This window comes from Simochromis diagramma, unplaced genomic scaffold (assembly GCF_900408965.1).
Source record: "Simochromis diagramma unplaced genomic scaffold, fSimDia1.1 OVJJ01000105.1, whole genome shotgun sequence".
NCBI classification, from domain to species: domain Eukaryota; kingdom Metazoa; phylum Chordata; class Actinopteri; order Cichliformes; family Cichlidae; genus Simochromis; species Simochromis diagramma.
The window spans coordinates 519,802-539,376 of record NW_024386771.1 but is presented as its reverse complement, the minus strand read 5'-3'; the positions used below and the strand labels follow the sequence as shown (position 1 = coordinate 539,376).

Sequence of the window (19,575 nt, the reverse complement as noted above, 5' to 3'; positions counted from 1 at the left end):
GAAAACAGCTGACTGACTTTAAGTCATTTCATTCATTAAGATGGAAATCTGGGATTTCTTTGTTTTGACTTTCAAGCTAAATTTGACTCTGTGAACCTAAAAAGGTGAAACGTATAAAAAGCTCTTTAATTCTGCTCATTTTTCTTTGAAACAAATGTTCAGAATATTTATTGATAAATGTCTTTTTATGCTTCTGGCTTTTATTGATAATGTGGATAAACATGAATCTGAGGAATGATTGGTTCTTCCTTTCTGCTGATAATCAACATAATAAATGTTGCTCTCCTCATTGGGAGTCTAACCAGGTCAATAATAAATGGATTTGCTGAGCTCAGCACTTCCTGCTTTGGTGAAATATAAACATGAAGCTGGATTTCATGTTGAGGAGACTCTAAATGGGCCTTAGGATCTATAAATGTCCTCAGTTTCTTTCAGACACTCATGAATATCATACATCTATACTCTGCTGCAGCCTACAGCTCACTGGTGACAGAGACAGCTGGCTTTAAACACACATCCAGAAACAATGCTAGCAGTGAGAGCAGAGCTGAAAGCATCCGTCCAATTATTGATCGGCACGGCCGCCTGAAGGAGGATATAAAGCGCAGAGCTCATTGGCTGTGAGCTGTTTGTGACACTGCAGAATCTTTTCCAGTTTCAGTTGGCATCACATTTTACACACAACAGCAGGAGTGTGAAACTCTAGGCCTCGAGAGCTGGTATCCTGCAAGTTTTATATCTCACCTTGTGTCAACACACCTGAATAAAATGATTAGCTCATTACCAGGCTTCTGGAGAAGGTCAAGACATGGTGAGGAGGTAATTTAACCATTTAAATCAGCTGTGTTGGATCAAGGACACATCTAAAACCTGCAGGACACAGGACATTGAGGCCTGGAGTGGCCCACACCTGGTTTAGTCACATCTGGGACCGTCTCCTTCAAACGACTGACAGAGAGCCTCGGCTTCTCTGACACTCTGTGACAAATTAAAGGAAAAAGCAGAACCTTTCACTAAAGCAATAAAACAAAGCATAAACCAGTAAAAAAATATATTAAAAGAAATAAATAAAACAAATACACCCTAAGTTACAGTTCTTCATAAAAGCATGTTTAAAATGTATAAAACAATTCAGAGTAAAAAAAACCCATAAAACCAGGAGTCAGTCGAGGCCAGTCCATAAACGGTTGTAAGATAACAGGCCACAACAAGACAGAATAAAACAAAACAGGACAGAATGGTAGTGATGTGTCCTGTGTCTCGAAGCGTCGAATTGTGTGTCGGGTAATCTCGGGGGCATTTTTGTGAAGCGCATATCGAGGCTTGCTTTGATTACGTGACGTTCCAGGCCTCGCGGGCAGTCCGTACCACGTGACTGATTCAGGGACCGGTTCGCACCAGATTCGAAATAAAATGGGCAGCAAAACACAGCTGATTTTCCATCACATTGTGTTGTGGAATTGGATTACGTACGTGTTACAGTTACTTGAGCATTTCTTCTTTGATGGAACCAGCAAGGACGAGATTTGTTTTTAATTTTATCTCTCCTAATAAAGTGTGCACACAGTAATAAATATCACAAATGATAAGCGCCATAATATAAATAAACAACACTACAGATTCTATAATCAGATTTCTGTCTGGTCAATTGGCAACTGTCTGACTTTAGTTTATTAAAAAGTGAAGCGCCAAACACTAGTTTGTGTCATTACCCAGATGTACATAAGCATGATTACACAGTTACTAGGAGCGGGATTTGATTATCGATTAAAATCGATTCTAGCTTGGATAACATGATATCGATTCATTAAAATGCTGAATCTATTTTTAATATAAATATTACTACATTTCAACAACCACCAAACAGCTAAAAGAGTAAATGAGAGCAGGTACATGATTCTGCACAAAGACGTAAACACAAGGCGCGGACCGCTGATGGATCAGAATCAGTGAGATGTCGGCTTTCTCACCAGACGGCACGGACACGGTCGGGGCTGAAAGCCGAAAGCTCACTGATTCTGATCCATCGGCGGGTCCGTGCTTCGTGTTTACGCATTTTTTGCGCTGATTCTGAGCTGCAGGTTTTATTTCTGTTCACACAATATTGACCGAACCAGCAACAAAAGAAGATCCAAACTACGCTTCACATAAACATCGTCATGAATTTCCTCTTGCTTTTGCTGTTTTGCTTTCACCAGGATGAAATCACACTTCATGCACAGCTTTCTCTCTCTCTCACATTCTCCCCCTCTCTCTCTCTCTCTCTCTCTCACACACACACACACACACACACACACACACACACACACACACAGTATACTTCCAGAACAGTTCTGTCTCAAAATCTGTTTTCTGCATTATTCGCTTGTTTGTTACGCATACGACTACTATTGTTTACAGCGCTGTCAGCCGCTGTTTTTTTCCTTTTAAATACTTCCGAAAAGAAAACCTAATTTCTGCCGTTCAGTAAGTTACTAAACAAATTTAAACTTTTTAACATTATGCAAAATTGCAAAACGCTAAGGTGTGTCTCTAATAAAACCTCTGTAATTTGCTCTGCTTTAATTCAGCAGCATCAGGTAATGTTGATTTGTTGATTAATGGTTTTCTTTTGTTTTTGATCTACTGCTGATTACTTTTTTTATAATCGTTTTTCTGTTTTAGCCGCTCAGCTACGTTTACGGCATCTGCTGTGATGCTTACACATTAGATAAAGTCTCGATAGTGTCAGCTTTCTTTTTGTAGTTATAAAAATATGCAAATGTACTGATCTATGATCTGAATTATACTACTGACTGACTGTCTAAGGCTAACAGTTACACAATCATACCAAAACTCTGTCCTGATAGTTTCCACTTTCTCTTTTGTATCACACACACTGAGACAATATTCGGGATAAATAACCATGAAAACAATTTATTTATTCAGTTTAGAGGCTTACATATCATTATAATCACAGAGCCCGCTTCACTTGAATTGTTCACTTGATGGCGCAGTAGAGCAAATGAATCATCACAATGCTTCAAACCACGAGTCGACCAATTGGGTGGAAAGCTTCAGTTCATCACGAGGCTTCATCTCACCATCACTACAGAACGGTATAAAACAAGACAGCAGCAGTATGGCATGATCCTGTAACAAAAGAGGGAAACAGTCGTCAAGGCCCACCCTAATATATGCCATCCCATTTACCACTATCTAAAGGGCAATACTAAAATGAGCATCTTTCCTGAGGAGATCTGCAGTGCTTAGTTGCCTCACGCACTCAGCTTGGATGGAAAAAGACTGCCAAATGCCTTTGAGTAGTCGTGAAGGGCAGCTGTTTCTTATAAGGCCACTAATTATCAGCTGGGAAGGTGTGGATGTTAGTGCTGCATTTGCAGACATCACGTAAAATCCTACCCCAAAATCTACTTCACTACACTACAGTAAGGACATCTGGTGGCTCTGTTGGGGTCTCTAATAGAGCACCAGCACAACACACTGGTAATTTTCAAAAGACATGACAGAGATAAATGACACTATCAAAGACAAGACTAGTTTTACATGTTTAATGCAGACTTTGATAGTCATTAGACAAGTCACATGCGTTATCACAAAACAAACAAACTCCATTAAAAAACTATTGCGCCAACATTTTCATCTCATATGTCGGAAACATTTTCAACAATGAGTGAAACAGTAAAAGCATGTGGAAAGTTTGGATTCATTTTAATGCACTCAGACTGGTTGAAAATGCAGAGGAGCTGGTTGTGAACTGGGCTTCAGAAAGATACAACATACTGATACTCACTGTGAAGCTTTGAGTGGAAAAAGACAGAAAAACAACATGTAGAACAGTTTAAAACATCAACTAACTGAATCCATGAATCTGACAATGTGTTTCTGAGTGAAAGAGACAGACATGTACAGACTAAACTATCAGTTCAACAGTCAGAGTGTTTCTCTAACCAGAGGACACTCTTTACACTCAACTCAGCACAGAGTCACTGAGGCACCAGGAGACCAAAGTCTAAATCCAGGATAAAGAGTTTCAGTGAATGCGGTGTTGAAGGTGTGGAGGTGGATCAGAGTGTCAGAGGAGACTCTGTAGAAGGACAGCGTGCCAGCAGGACAGTCCATATAAACTGCTACTCTGTTAGAGACAGAGGAGGAGGAGGAGGAGGAGATGGAAATTTGTCCGTTATTGTGCCAGACACACTGAGGACCATCATCAGAGCAGTCTAGACTCCAGGACTGATCATTGTGCCCAAACACACAGTCTCTACTGCGTCCTTTCCTTCTGGTTCTTCTGTAACTCAATGATATATAAACGTCTCCTCTCCACTCGACCTCCCAGTAACAGCAACCAGTCAGACCATTTCTACACAGTAGCTGATGATAATGATCAAATCTGTCTGGATGATCAGGATATGACTGAACGTCCTTCACATGTGTCACCTTCCTGTTGTTGTCAGACAGTTGGAGGTTTGTGTGTGCTGTGTTTGTGTCAATTGTGAGTTGACAGGAATCTGATGGAGAGAACAAGCACAATCCAGCTGAAGTTATTGATCCATCATCTGTTCATTGATTGACACTTTGATGATGACTCCTGACATCAGAGATGTGAATGAGTGATGTGACAGTTTGAAGATGGCTGAATGTGTGCTGCTTTGTTTTCATGAATCACATTAAAATCACACTTACACTTCCTCAGACCTGGTCTCAACCATCGGACTCCGGCAGGCTCCACCCTGAAAAGAGGAGGAGGGTCAGACCAGCACAGTCTCTGGCTCTCATACACATGTTAGGGGTGTCCAAATTCATAGGCTCCATCCTCCTGAGGCCGCATTTGTAGGCCAATTACGTCTCCTTTTCCCCAGATTTGAAGGATGGGTCAGGTGTATCCTTCGTAGCCCACCATATCCCAGAATTCATAGCGTAGCCCTGCCAATTCCAACTTCCAACAATGGCGGTAGCAAACTAGTTTTAATATTACTCTCATTTCACTTTATGGGTCACAAAATAAACTTTTAAGATATTTTCAGGCGAGAATTTAGTAAACTTCAAATATCTGCTCGGTTTATGAACACATCATGTATTTACAAAGTTGCTCTGACATTTTCAGAGACGTCTTTTACCCACCAGCTCGATAGCTCACTAGAGCCGGTGAGAACAGCAAACTACCGGGACATTGTTTTCAAACCCCTGTGTTTTGCTACTCAGGTTAAACATGATATATAAAGCACTTAGATAACTTAAAAATGTTATTGTTTGGCTTTTTTCACTGTTTTATTTGTTTGTGAGTAAATCGGTTTGGCTGCGATTACAGCTGAATAAATGTTAAACGGAAAACTGATCAAACATAAGTGTTGCATGATCGAGAATTTACGCCAGCGTCGTGTTATATTTTAGAAAGCAAGTAGGAGACGCTGAGTTCATTAAACTCCACCAAGACAGCTGGTGGCGCAAATCTGAAGGATAGACTGTCCTATTTCACAGCCACTCACTTCCGGCCTACCTGGACTTCTGAAGACCCGGTAAACTTAGACCCCGACGGCCGTGTTCTCAGGAGGATGCAGCCTATTAATTTGGACACCACCACTGTTAGACACTGATAAATGGTAAATGGCCTGCATTTGTATAGCGCTTTTCTAGTCCATAGGACCCCAAAGCGCTTTACACTACATTCAGTCATTCACCCATTCACACACTGGCAATAGCAAGCTACATTGTAGCCACAGCTGCCCTGGGGCGAACTGACAGAGGCTGCTGGACACTGGCACCACCGGGCCCTCTGACCAGTAGGCAAACATGGGGTTAGTATCTTGCCCAAGGATATTTGGCATGCAGCCAGGATGCAGCCTGGGATCGAACCACCGACCTTCTGATTAGTGGCTGACCTGCTCTGCCACCTGAGCTACAGCCACCCCATAAAGGAACAGTCCAACCTTTTCAATCCATATGTGGATCAAACGGCTCATAATTTGGACTGATGCTTTTGTTATATTAAAAAAAAGCCTAACGAACCCAAATATACAAGACTCTTCAAAAATAGTAAGAAATTGGAAATGTGGAATGTGGATGTCAAATTATCTAAGACTGAAGAGAAAAGGACAGAGCTTATTACTACGCCATATTATTTGATGCCTCTCTGACTTCTATTTGGAATCTTTGGAAAAAGAACTCCAGCCTGCAGCCCTGATGAACTTAAAACCAATGTTCTCACTGCATTGTACCTGTTTTTCAGCACTGACTGTTCCTTTTGTTTTGATATATGGGTATATGTACATGGGTGTATGTATGTACATGTGTGCTTCTGCGTGTGTGTACATGGTGGGCATGTATTATTTAACTTTTTTTTTTTTTACTTTGCATGTGAACAATATAACAAAAAGAAAACTGCCAACAAATAAACTGATGTGCCTAAAAGAAATTATTTATATTCATAAGAGATTATAAACATATATATATTTATATCAGAGCACTCAAAATTAATCAGCCATCACGGTGAGCATGATTAAAAAATTTTAACGCAATTAACACATCTGGAGCGCAGACAGACTCAAAATCCCTTAAATGTTTCTGTCAACGCATTTTGGGCAGTTTGTCCACGTAGGGTTATCATCACACATAAATACACACTGGCCCTCTCGATGGGAAATTTGAGTATTAAAAAAATAACAAAACGGAACAGTCAGCAGATATAAAATGACATGCACGTTATTGAGAAAGAAATTTTCTTTTCATCAAAGCACTTCCAGCTTAAAATATCACATTGACGCGAAGCAAACGTTAGTCAGGGATGCTGCTAGGACTTTGGCTTGTCGCCCAGCTTGCAACACACCATTCACATTTATTGACAGCACTATCGTATGTATGTATGTGTGTGTGTGTGTGTGTGTGTGTGTGTGTGTGTGCGCGCGCGCGCGTATGTGTGTATATATATATATATATATATATATATATATATATATATATATATATATATATATATATATATATATATATATATTAGGGGTGCAACGATATTCGTATCGATATTGAACCGTTCGATACAGTGCTTTCAGTTCGGTACCCATATGTATCGAACAATACAAAATTTGTAATTTATTTTATCAACTTTCCTTCTGACGATGCTGTCTGTGTTGAGCGCTCAGTGAATCTGCGTTCGACTACTCCGCCTAGGCTGCACTGTCGAGCGCAGATCCACTGAGCGCTCAACACAGACAGCATCGTCAGAAGGAAGAGCGCAGGGCAAGCTAGCGAGACAGAAGTTAAGCTCTCCTTGCAACATGGACCTCCCCCACCCTCATTCAGATCTGGCGTTTGGAATTATTTTGTTTTTCATGTGACGTATGACCCTGAAGGTAAGCGAGTCATGGACTAAAGCAAAACAGTATGTTGGATGTGCCATGCAATGCTCAATTACATGGGTGGGAACTAGTGTGTTAGCGCAGTTAGCTCGTTAACGTGTTGGCCATCTAGCCCCATGCACGGGCGATCGGCGGTAGCTCGTTAACGGAGATTTGCCGTGTTGTGGCGTTAAGGTCATTTCAACGAGATTAACCTGAAAGCACTAGTGGGAACACAACGAATATGACTGCACATTTACGCCGACATCATCCTAGTGCAAAGACAAGGGGAAGCAGACAAAAACAAGCAAGCATGCTACTAACTTTAGCTGAGTCATTTAGACAGCTGTTAGCACATGATTCTCCTTCTATGTTTAATATGCTGAGAATATAGCCCAGAAGAAGCGGATAGTATAGCTTTTATTTTGGAAAGAGACATTTCTCTGTAATAAACTCTCTTTTCCAAAGATGAGTGATTCCTCAATCAGATACAGGGCTCGCAATATCGCTAGCCCGACGTCCCGGGGCTAGCGATTTTTTTTCAGTCGGGCTACCAAAATCTATCTCTTCCCTGCCCGTCGGGCTATTGTAGGAAGGAAAAATATATGTCAGTGCTTTTGCATTCTTTCAAAAATGTAGCTGGGTAATTATGTCATTGGCATCGGTGAGCCACTGTCAATATGTGACATATTGAAATCGTTTGAATTTGCTTTCACTTTGCAATTGCGCGAACTGTGTATAGAGAGCGACAGCACTGATCTGTGAGTGATGATAATTTGTGCACCAATTCCTCTGACATCGTCTTATTAATCGTTAGCTTACTATGCAAACATGACAAGTGAAATCTCCCGCAGCAAGCTTAAACATGTGAGAGGTTGATCGCGCAGAGAATCGCTGAGCTTATGTGAGTGCGTGTGTAAAAGCAGCAGGATATATATTTTAGTTCTGCGCAGCCAAATAAGACAGGTCAGGGTGAAGAAGTGACAGCCAAAATAAAGCTTACCACAAAACAGAGAAGTTATGACAAATCAGACTATAAGGCAAAAAGAAAGTGCAGCTTTATGGTTTCATGGACAAAATAATTTCTGTGGCTGCAATATGACGAGCTAAATAACCAGGGCTGCACTCAAGTGTACTCCGGGTACTCCGGCTTCCTCCCACCGTCCAAAGACGTGCAGCTACTGGGGATAGGTTAATTGGATAATCCAAATTGCCACTAGGTGTGAATGTGCGAGTGAATGTGAGTGTGAACTGTTGTCTGTCCCTATGTGTTAGCCCGGCGACAGACTGGCGACCTGTCCAGGGTGTACCCCGCCTTTCGCCCTATGACAGCTGGGATAGGCTCCAGCGCCCCCCGCGACCCTGAAAAGGATAAGCAGAAGCGAATGGATGGATGGATGGATGAACATAAGTGGTCCGCAGGTGCGCATTCGCTGTCAAAATAAAAAACACGCACAAGGGTTAGGGTTAAATTTAAAAACTGTACTTTTGAGTTAAAATATATATTTATAATCTTAATAAATGACAAATTAAAAAGGCATGAACATTTTTTTTGTATCGAAAAAATATTGAACCGTGACACCAAAGTATCGAACCGAACCGTGAATTTTGTGTATCGTTGCACCCCTAATATATATATATATATATATATATATATATATATATACACACACACACACACACACATATATAATAGATGAAAAAGCTTGACTTGCTCATTGAGACATCTCAGGAGTACTAATGATGATCTGAAAGCATGATGGCATTCAGGTGGTTTCATTTTTACAATTTCTGACCTGATAATTGTAGAGTTTGGACTCTTCAGCATTTTCACTCCTGAATCATTGAGGTTGTTGTTACTCAGGTCCAGCTCTATCAGACTACAGAACTGGGAGCTGAGAACTGAGGACACATCTTCACAGCTTCTTTCTGAGAGTTTACAGCCACTTAGTCTGGAAAATTATAAAACCCATTGTGAAATTATAAAATAACATTGGTATAAAAGTGCTTTCATGATGCAGTGAGGAGCTATAAGTGAGGAGTTAATAGATTTGGCAATGTGTATTTTTCTGAATTCAATTCTCATCTGATTATTTAACATAAGTGAAAAGAAAAATTTGCAGTGAAGTCAGAAAATTAGAAATATACACTAATACACAAAACATTAAACAACACACATCTAATGCTCAAATTCACCTGAGAGTTTCTAGTTTACAGTGTGGACTCTTGACCCCAACAGACAGAATCTTCACTCCTGAATCTTGTAAGTTGTTGTTACTCAGGTCCAGCTCTTTCAGACTAGATGACTGGGAGGTGAGAACTGAGGACAGAGACTCACAGCTTCTCTCTGAGAGGTTACAGACATTAAGTCTGAAAAACCACAGAGACAAACAACGCTGGTGTTAAAGTGTCTTCATGGTATATAAAGGAGTTACTAGATTTGGTAACAGGAATTGTTTTCTGACTTCACTTCTCACTTGATTATTTAATATAAGGATACCAGCCAAGTTCGAAACAAAAAATAAAACAACACATAAAGGTGAAACTCAATAAATTTGAATATCATGCAAAAGTTTATCTATTTCAGTAATTCAACTTAAAAGGTGAAACTAATAGAGGATATACACTCATCAAAGCCAAACCGAAATATTTAAAGATTTTGTTACTTTGAATTTTTCTAATTATGGCTTATAGCTTGTGAAAACCCCAAATGTAAAATCTTGGAAAATTTGCATATTACACGAGTCTATAATTTACATTTGTTTCACGTTTTAAGCTTAATTTCTGAAATAAATGAACTTTTGCACGACATTAAATTTTTTGAGTTTCACCTGTATATGAAGCTCAATTTCATAGTGATTCTTTTTAATTAACAGAAAAAGCAATTCCATATCATACATATTCCATATAAATTCATCTGACCTGAGACTTTTTAGTTTACAGTGTGGACTCTTCACCCCAATGGACAGAATCTTCACTCCTGAATCTTGAAGGTTGTTGTTACTCAGGTCCAGCTCTCTTAGACTAGATGACTGGGAACTGAGAACTGAGGACAGAGCTTCACAGCTTCTCTCTGAGAGGTTACAGACATTAAGTCTGAAAAAACAATGATAGGAAGTAAGATGACATTATTTCTTATTCCAGAAGATATCAGTGAATTCATTTTTCTACTAATCATCTACTTCATACTTAACCCTCTGAAGTCGACAAATGCGCCGGCACGTCAAAATCACATGACTCATTAAAGACGGCACAGCAAAAAGATGCAGCGACACAGAGGCTCGGTTTCAACTTGTGTGAAAAGTCCAGATTTCAAACTATATACCAGTTTTTAAATCATGTTGCCATCATGATGCCAGATAAAACAAGAGTTATGATCAAAAATACACGCAATGTTTTTTTCTGAATGAAACAGTAAGGTTTACAGCAGGAAGAAATGGTAAAAAACAGCGTTTTCTAGAGACAGCGCTAGCAAACACGCTCCGCTTGTGAGTAAAAACAAAAAAAAAAATATATATATATATATATATATATATATATTTTTTTTTTTTAAAACACCCTTTCCTTCACTATTGGTGTTAAAGTGTTTCATGTCAACCAATAAAAAAATATGGCAAAATCTGGCATTTGGTTGTTTAGGAAGAGGGGAAAGTTTTAGGAGTGGCTCCGGTGAGCTAGACAAGCGAGCAAAAGACAGACAGCAAGTTTTCACACGTGAGAGATTAGAGACATTCAGTGTGTTTGGAGGCTATAGTTAGTATGTAGTGTTGTCGTTGTTTTGTGTGCCAGTTATAATGCTGAATGTCACAGTTGTGACTGTGCAAAAAAGCCACCAAAGACAAACTGCAGTCTAAGCCCTGTCTCCAGCTAGAAAATGGGAGGTGTGATACACCTCCTGGGGTCAGACATCTATGATTTAGGCCTGTGGTGGTCTCCCATGTCTTATAGTGGAGAGAAACAATTTTTTGGAGTTGCATAAATATTTTGTCTTTTTCTTATTTGATGAAGAACACCTGATGGTTCTGTAGATAGTTTTAAATGGTTATATAAAAACGCTTGAGACCTTGGCTGCATTTTTAGGTAAATAGTACCATATAACTTAATTGTTTGCAAATCTTATGCACAATTTTAAAAAATGTACAATTTCTATTTGCATTTCAAGTTATTAAAATGATTCGATAAACATGTTTGTGGCTTTTACAGAAAAAAACAAAATCTGGGCAGAAAAAAGTTAATGTTTTTTGTCTGAATTTAAATGTGTTAATACAGTATGTCAAAATGAAAAAATAACTCCAATTTCAGATATTTGAGGTTTTGCTGAATATAATTATATCAAACAAAGCAAGCTAAACAGTTTTTAAGGATGAAATATAAAGGTCAAATCAAAAGTAGTCAAAAATTGTCAATTATACCCTAGACCCCACAGGGTTAAACCAAAGAAACAACTTTGCATCAAGTCTAAGTAGCCTGGAAAGAAAAGCGTCTGGACTTCTTTAAGTTGCTTGAAGATGCTTCACCTCTCATTTGAGAAGCTTCTTCAGTTCTAGGGTCAAATGGTGGAGAGTCCCAGATTTAAGCCCTGTGGGAGTAACGTACCGAGAGGGACAATGGACCGCCTAATGATCCTCTACCTAATCACGTGAGCCAAGGTTTTGAAAATGTGATTAGGAAGAGGATCAACCTGTGCTATGCTATGCTGGGTAAATAGGGCATAGCTCCCATTCATCACTTGGTCTGTCTAGACTCAATAGCACATTGGCTGACTCAATGGCTGCAGATTGTGACACTCTCAAAAAAGTCATTTCATTTCCTGAGGAAAAGTTTCCTAAATCTCAAAATCTCTATTTTTTTGCACTATTTGCTTGCTTATTATGCACAAGTCTACAGTTGTCTTCAGAGCTGTTGGCCACTGCTGTTTTTTGTTTATTTGTTTGTTTTAAATGACCTCTGATAAAAAAAAAAAGCCACATCTCTGCTGTTCAACACTGAAGAAAGTTTTACTTTTTCAAATGAGGCAAAATTGCAAAACCCTTCGCTGTATCCCTAATAAAATCTCTACAGCTTTCCTCTGCTTCACTTCAGCAGCATCAGGTAATTTTCAAATGTTTATTCATGGTTTTCTTCAGTTTTTGTTCTACTGCAGAATATTTTTAAGGTTATCTCCTATTAAAAGCCAGGACAGGAATATCTCCTTTATGCTTTTCTGTGTTTTGTCCTTGAATTAAATCGAAATCCAGTTAATTATAGAAATCAGTGACGATACCCCCAGCCCTAATACCAAGTTAGATATCCCCAACAGAATTTGTTTCCCCTGCATCGGGAGCATTCTATGGGCTGTCCAAATCACAGATAAACAGTATTCCATAGTTGTTTTCTGCTTTTAAACCCATTTTGCACAGAGAGGCATTTTTTGAAAAATATACTGATAGCAATGTTGAATATAATTACACATAAAAAACAAACAAACAACTACACATGGAATAATTACACCACAAACATGGTTTGTTTTTCTGTTATTTAAAAATAGGTAGAAGTTTTTTTTATTGCAACATGTAACCTATGTCGGTTTACTTTTATTTGTTTCATTGTTTACAAAAGGTTGGAGGTGTCAAATAAACAGCAATGGAGTTGCAAAATATGGACGGGTGTGTTGATGTGTTCGTGCTTTTTTGGTGGGAAGCGGGCAAGGGTGGGGTTCTTGTAAAACAAAGGGGGGGCTAGGAAAAAGAAGTTTGGAAACAACTGCGCTAACTGATCCCAGAAACCACTTTGTCTGCAAGGATCAACAGAACCCTAAGGTACCTCTCAATAAAGTAACATACAGCTTACAGAGCGTTGTTGGAAGCTTTGACCACTGGCAACAACTTCAGAAGAGCCTCCTCTGAAGTAGAATATTTCTTCATGTCAAACACATCCAGATCTTTTTCTGATGACAGTAAAATGAAGACCAGAGCTGACCACTGAGCAGGAGACAGTTCAGTTGAGAGACTTCCTGAACTCAGGGACTGTTGGATCTCCTCCACTAGAGAACAATCATTCAGTTCATTCAGACAGTGGAACAAATTGATGCTTTTCTCTGCAGACAAGTTCTTACTGAGCTTCTTCTTGATGTACTGGACTGTTTCCTTATTGGTCTGTGTGCTACTTCCTGTCTGTGTCAGCAGGCCTCGTAGGAGAGTCTGATTGGTCTGCAGTGAAAGACCGAGGAGGAAGCGGAGGAACAAGTCCAGGTGTCCATTTGAACTAAGTAAGGCCTTGTCCACAGCACTCTGGTGGAGAGATTGAAGGTTTGGTTTGTTAAAGAATTTGTACTTTTTCAAGGTTGTTTGATCTTCCAGCAGGTTTACTCCAGAATTGATGAAGGTCAGATGGACATGAAGAGCAGCCAGAAACTCCTGAACACTCAGATGGATGAAGCAGAACACCTTGTCCTGGTACAGTCCTCTCTCCTCTTTAAAGATCTGTGTGAACACTCCTGAGTACACTGAGGCTGCTCTGATTTCGACACCACACTCTGTCAGGTCTGATTCATAGAAGATCAGGTTTCCTTTCTGCAGCTGATCAAAGGCCAGTTTTCCCAGACACTCAATCATCTTCCTGCTCTCTGGACTCCAGTGTGGATCTGTCTCAGCTCCTCCATCATACTTGATCTTCTTCATTTTGACCTGAACCACCAGGAAGTGGATGTACATCTCAGTCAGGGTCTTGGGCAGCTGTCCTCCCTCTCTGGTTTTCAGCACATCCTCCAGAACTGTAGCAGTGATCCAGCAGAAGACTGGGATGTGGCACATGATGTGGAGGCTTCGCGATGTCTTGATGTGGGAGATGATCCTGCTAGCCTGCTCCTCATCTCTGAATCTCTTCCTGAAGTAGTACTCCTTCTGTGGATCAGTGAACCCTCTGACCTCTGTCACCATGTCAACACAGTAAGGAGGGATCTGATTGGCCGCTGCAGGTCGTGTGGTTATCCACAGGCGAGCAGAGGGAAGCATTCTCCCCCTGATGAGATTTATCAGCAGCGCATCCACTGAGGTGGACTTTCTAGGGTCAGTTAGGATTGCAGTTTTGTGGAAGTCCAAAGGAAGTCGACACTCATCCAGACCATCAAAGATGAACACAACCTGAAAGTCTTCAAAGCTGCAGATTCCTGCTTCTTTGGTTTCAGTGAAGAAGTGATGAACAAGTTCCACCAAGCTGAACTTTTCCTCTTTCAGCAGATTCAGCTCTCTGAAAGTGAATGGAAATGTGAACGGGATGTCCTGGTTGGCTTTGTCTTCAGCCCAGTCCAGGGTGTGTTTCTGTGTTAAGACTGTTTTCCCAATGCCAGCCACTCCCTTTGTCAGCACTGTTCTGATTGGTTTATCTCTTCCAGGTGAGGCTTTAAAGATGTCTTCTTGTCTGATTGTTGTTTCTGGTCTGGTTGGTTTCTTGGATGCTGTTTCAATCTGTCTGACCTCATGTTCATCATTGACCTCTGCAATCCCTTGCTCTGTTATGTAGAGCTCTGTGTAGATCTGATTCAGAAGGGTTGAGTTTCCTGCTTTAGCAATCCCCTCAAACACACACTGGAACTTCTTCTTCAAGACAGACTTGAGATTATGTTGACAAACTGCACCATAAAGTTCTAAATAAAAAAAAAAAGGTTCATCTTTAAAAAGTCAATATGAATATTTTTTGAATACATATTTTTAGACATTAGCCAATGTTTCACTTATCCAGCAGCTTAAATCTTCATAGAAATAGTCTTACTGCTCTGGAGACGGTCAGCCAGCTCCACCTGCCTTATTGTCCTCAGGAAGTTTAGTGTGATTTTCACAAATGCCTCTCTGCTGCTCCTCCTCTGCTCATCATCCTCCCTCTGACTCTCTAAACATTCTGGGTAATCTGTAGTCAGAACCTTCTGGATCTTCTTCAGCTCGTCTTTCACAAAAGTGATGATGTTGTCCTCCAGCAGCTGAAACAGAATACTTTATGTATGACCCAATTAGACTGAAGTCATGGAGCCAAACATCAGATCCATGTTGGGCACACTGACAATCCACTGGTCTACAAAGAGCAGCATGGAGATGACTGTGAACAGAATAGATGTAAAAGTAGTTGTTGTACATGTACAGACCATAAATATGGAGTCCATGTGTGTTTGATGGTGCTGGGCAGACTGATCACTGGGAACCTCTGAACTCTCCTGGTCCAATCTGTGGAGGAATCATAAAGAATTACTTCAAGCACAGAACAGACCAAGAAGTTTTCTGCCTATCAGCCATAATAGTCCCAAGGAATCCTGAACATCCTTTTAAGGTTCCTTGTGGCACCAAGTGATCAAAAAGGGGATTGAATATCCATTTTAGTTTTATTGTTGATTGTTGTCGGTAAGCCAAGTGGGAAAATATGTTATTCAATAAAGAGTAAGTATTGTAATTATGTCTACCGTTTTGGCTTGACATTAAGAAAAGCTATTACATCAGAATTGTGTGTAGTTTAGTTTAGTATGTAAGCGAAGATAATTGAATGGCTCTAGGGCCAATTATCAGCAGTGTATAAAAGGCTGCCAATTAACATCAGAGGCTGTTGCAGGAACCCACCGCTGGGTTATTGAACATCAACAGAGAGAGAAAAAAGCTATTTTCTGTTGCGTCCCCACCTAAAATGGAAAATGAGCACAGTCAGAGGTTAAAGTGGATTCAGAAGGTGGGGGAACCTAAAATTGGTTGAAATGGCTCAATGTGGGGAAAAGAATCATAACTTGCAATAAATTCTATTGAGAGCTCCGGTAGATTTTCTTAGTGAACAGGCTGTGATCAGCTGACCTGCTGCTCTTTGTGGATGTAAACAACTGAATTCAACCAGCTGTAAGCATATGCTTTATGAGTTGTTCTGGCTGATTTAATCCTCTACACTCACAGTACACTGTTTATCTTGTCTGTTTTCTAGATGGTTTAAACTTGGGATAAAGGTGGAATTCAGTCAATGAATCTCAGCATCATCAGCTAAAATCCATATGAATATCTGCTACACCTGACGTAGGCTAACTGTGACCTGAGATACTTGAACTCTTCCACTGGGGCAAGAACTCGTCCCTGACCTGTAGTGGGCACTCCATCCTTTTCCCTTTAAACTTCCCGTTTCCATCAAATGCAGTCCTACCTGTAACTACAACCTCTGTTCTTCCTCTCCTGTCCTGTCTGTCTTACATTTGTCCCCATCTCTAACTAAATTTAGCTTTCAATCTTGCACACACTGCCTGGTTTAGCCTCTTTAGCCTCATCTCTCTATATGTGATAACCGTTGGTGATTAATGCAGTATTATGATTGCCTTTCATGTGTTACTGTTAAGGCTAAACTACTTTGCTGTTTGAAGGAGCACAATGATATGAAACGATTGCTCCTCTGACTGTCAAATAAAAAGTAGCAAGCGCGTTTTGAAAATGTGATAGAAAGTACTGATATTAATGTAAATAATATTCCTTCTAGTCAAAGCAAGGTTAGGTTTAGTATCAGATTTGGCTGATAAAGTTTTTAAACAATTAAAGAATTGGACTCAGGAGATGACCAGGTCAGCTTCTAGAAGATCTGAGATTCACACAATATTTATTGTTGAGTTTCTAGCAGAATACTTTTATGCTCCATCCAGATCATCAATGTAACAAATCATGAATATGAATAAATGCCTCACGATAACTTCATTTTTCAAGCACAGTCTGAACCACAATCTGGACCAACAGCAGTTCGCAGGCTGTTGAGCAGATCTATAAAACGTATAAAACTGATTGATCGGTGGAGACAAAATTATAATCTTTCCTGTAGAGCTCATTTATTTTTGAGCTGTGCATGTCTGAACCTGCAGCTTTAATAACTCAGTGGATCATCAGCAGTACAAGAATGCCATCTGCTGACATAATAATGTATAACATAACAGAAATGTTGAGATGGTGTTAGAATAATTTATTTTCTCCCCTGTACGAGGACATCTGGCTAGCAACACCAGCCCATAAATCCACAGAAAATGCTGAGACAACAGAACAATAGACGCTGGCTGCAGAGGTAAGCTGTGGTGCTGACAGGTGTCAGAAAAAATCTGACCAGGGCAGCAAACTGACGGAGCTGAGTGTGTCTGCATGATGCAGTTGTTGTTCAGCAGATAACATCTGATTCCAGCAGTTTTTCATTCAGCAAGTTTCAGGTTTATAGGAGAGGTGATCAATAAATATGATTTCTGTTTAGTCATTTTCTGTTTAGCTTCAGTTGATGCTGGATTGTTGTGTGACAACCAGTCAGTTTAAACCCAGCTCGTAAATTAAGACCTCATTGTGTGAAGTGTACTTACCTATGTTTTGCTTTAAATCCAAGAAACCATCAGAATTAGAGAGAGCTCAAGAAACTTTTTGTAAATAGTGCAGGAGAATCTGTGCAGTGTGTTTTGCATTTGGAACACTGCACTGGGAGCTGGGATTAGTGGACATCACATTTTTGGAACTGTTGGTTACAATGTTTCTGCATTTGTAAATAAATTCACTGTCCCTGCTAAGGAAGTCTTTTCTGAGCAGTTTCAAAACCTCATGCGAAGAGCTTGGTTTATTAATGAAACTAGTATGTAGTTTGGTGTCAAGAACTTGTCACTATATTAACAATAGTTCACATATTTAATTAACTATATCAATGTATTAATTTTGCATTTAATTAATGGGTTAATCAAATATTCATTTATATGCATGAAGATCCTATTCTAAGATGTGTTTTTTTTTCTTTTTTTGCAATCATATATGTCATTTAAAGAAATCTATTCCAAAATTTGTATTATACAGTATTCCCTTTCGATAGTGTCCAAATAAGACTATTATTTACTATATTTAATCTAATTAATAATATCTATGGTCAATGTTTGGTGAGACTGACAGGTGGTGGGACAGACCCTCTGATCACTTCCTGTTCGCCAAAGTGGATTTTTAGTTGCATGGAAACCAAAGACTTATTTTTAAGAGACAGTTTTAATGGGATTGAGTGATTGAATGATGTCTTTGCACTGCAGTCTATATCCAACAACATCAAGCGGTTACATCAGCTCTCAAAGAGTTCAAGTTACGAATACCTCACCTCTCTGCAACAGATGCCTGCTCGAATTTAAAATTAATGGGACGATCTGCAGACCAGCCACTGTTTAGGGACACACAGCTGGGATCAGGTTCAGGTCCAGCGGGTGTCGTATGGATCCTGTTAGAAGAAAAAAAAAAGCTGATAAAGACTTAGAATACCTTCTGTGGTGGAGGTGTGGTCCGTTCCTATAGTGAGGTCGACATGAGAGGAGTGTGCAGTCAGATGGAAAGCTGGCTGGCATGTGTGCTGAACAAGAGAATTTGATACAAGTGCACAATCAATGAAAACTGTTACACAATTGAAAGAACAGTGTATCCACGGTCCGTTGGACCTTCCTCATCCCAAAGACAAAGTGGTTTGCACACTGAGCTTGAGCAGAAGGAAATGCCAAACTAGTGTTGGCAATGTAAGAACATAACGCCACCCAGAGGTAAACACAGTCATTAACACTGTGCAGGACTATTGATGGGCTTACTGTGAGCAGCAGGAGTTTAAATGTACATGTTGCACATGTTTTAGAGAATAAAGGAATTCCTCGCTCAGTGACTTCCCTTGAGATCCAGTTTAGAAACCGGGAAACAAAGACAAGCAGTTGATTTAAATCAGACACCAAACTGACATCAAATAGTTTGTGTTACTAACAGCTCACCTCTCTGCTGCAGACACAGGCTGGACTTTAAATCTAACGGCTTCATTTTTAGACGCATCACTCTTTAAGGACACACAAATGGGTGGAGGTCCAGGTTGGTCCCTGTGAGTGATGTGCAGTGATGTGAGTGCTGAGCTGTGACATGGAGAAGAGTCATGGACAGTTAGAGATGGTCATCTCACCTCTGAATGGTTTTAGAGGGAGGGACTCCCTCCTCTCTGTCCTCACACTGATCCATGCTGCTGAATTCACATCCACATCAGCTCACACACACACGTTCTACCTTCACCTGCAGAGGAAACACAAATCATTCATGTGCACATCAACTGTGTGCTGTCCAAATATCAGCTGCTTCTTTCCTGCTTCATCTCAGTGTCAGCTAAGAGAATGACAAACCCACTATGTGTCAACATTTGATGGATGATGACACAGAAATGTGAAATGTTATTGACCTAAATCTGTCCTGATGATAATGAGAAGCTCTGATGAGTTTTGACTGTC

The 19,575-nt window shown here is 40.0% G+C and overlaps 1 protein-coding gene across 1 annotated transcript; it reads right to left on the bottom strand.

The window, feature by feature from the left end:
- Positions 1 to 178: 178 nt before the first annotated feature.
- LOC120738143 (NACHT, LRR and PYD domains-containing protein 12-like) lies at positions 179 to 19,312 on the bottom strand. Its single transcript, XM_040039228.1, has 12 exons — positions 19,257 to 19,312; positions 19,075 to 19,176; positions 18,426 to 18,542; positions 15,451 to 15,529; positions 15,084 to 15,288; positions 13,164 to 14,958; positions 10,257 to 10,430; positions 9,531 to 9,704; positions 4,687 to 4,733; positions 4,007 to 4,511; positions 3,084 to 3,088; positions 179 to 646 (listed from the first exon to the last, which is right to left on the bottom strand). Exons 1-12 carry the CDS (start codon positions 19,310 to 19,312, stop codon positions 612 to 614), a joined length of 3,294 nt encoding a protein of 1,097 aa, XP_039895162.1. The 3' UTR covers positions 179 to 611.
- Between the last annotated feature and the right edge of the window lie 263 nt (positions 19,313 to 19,575).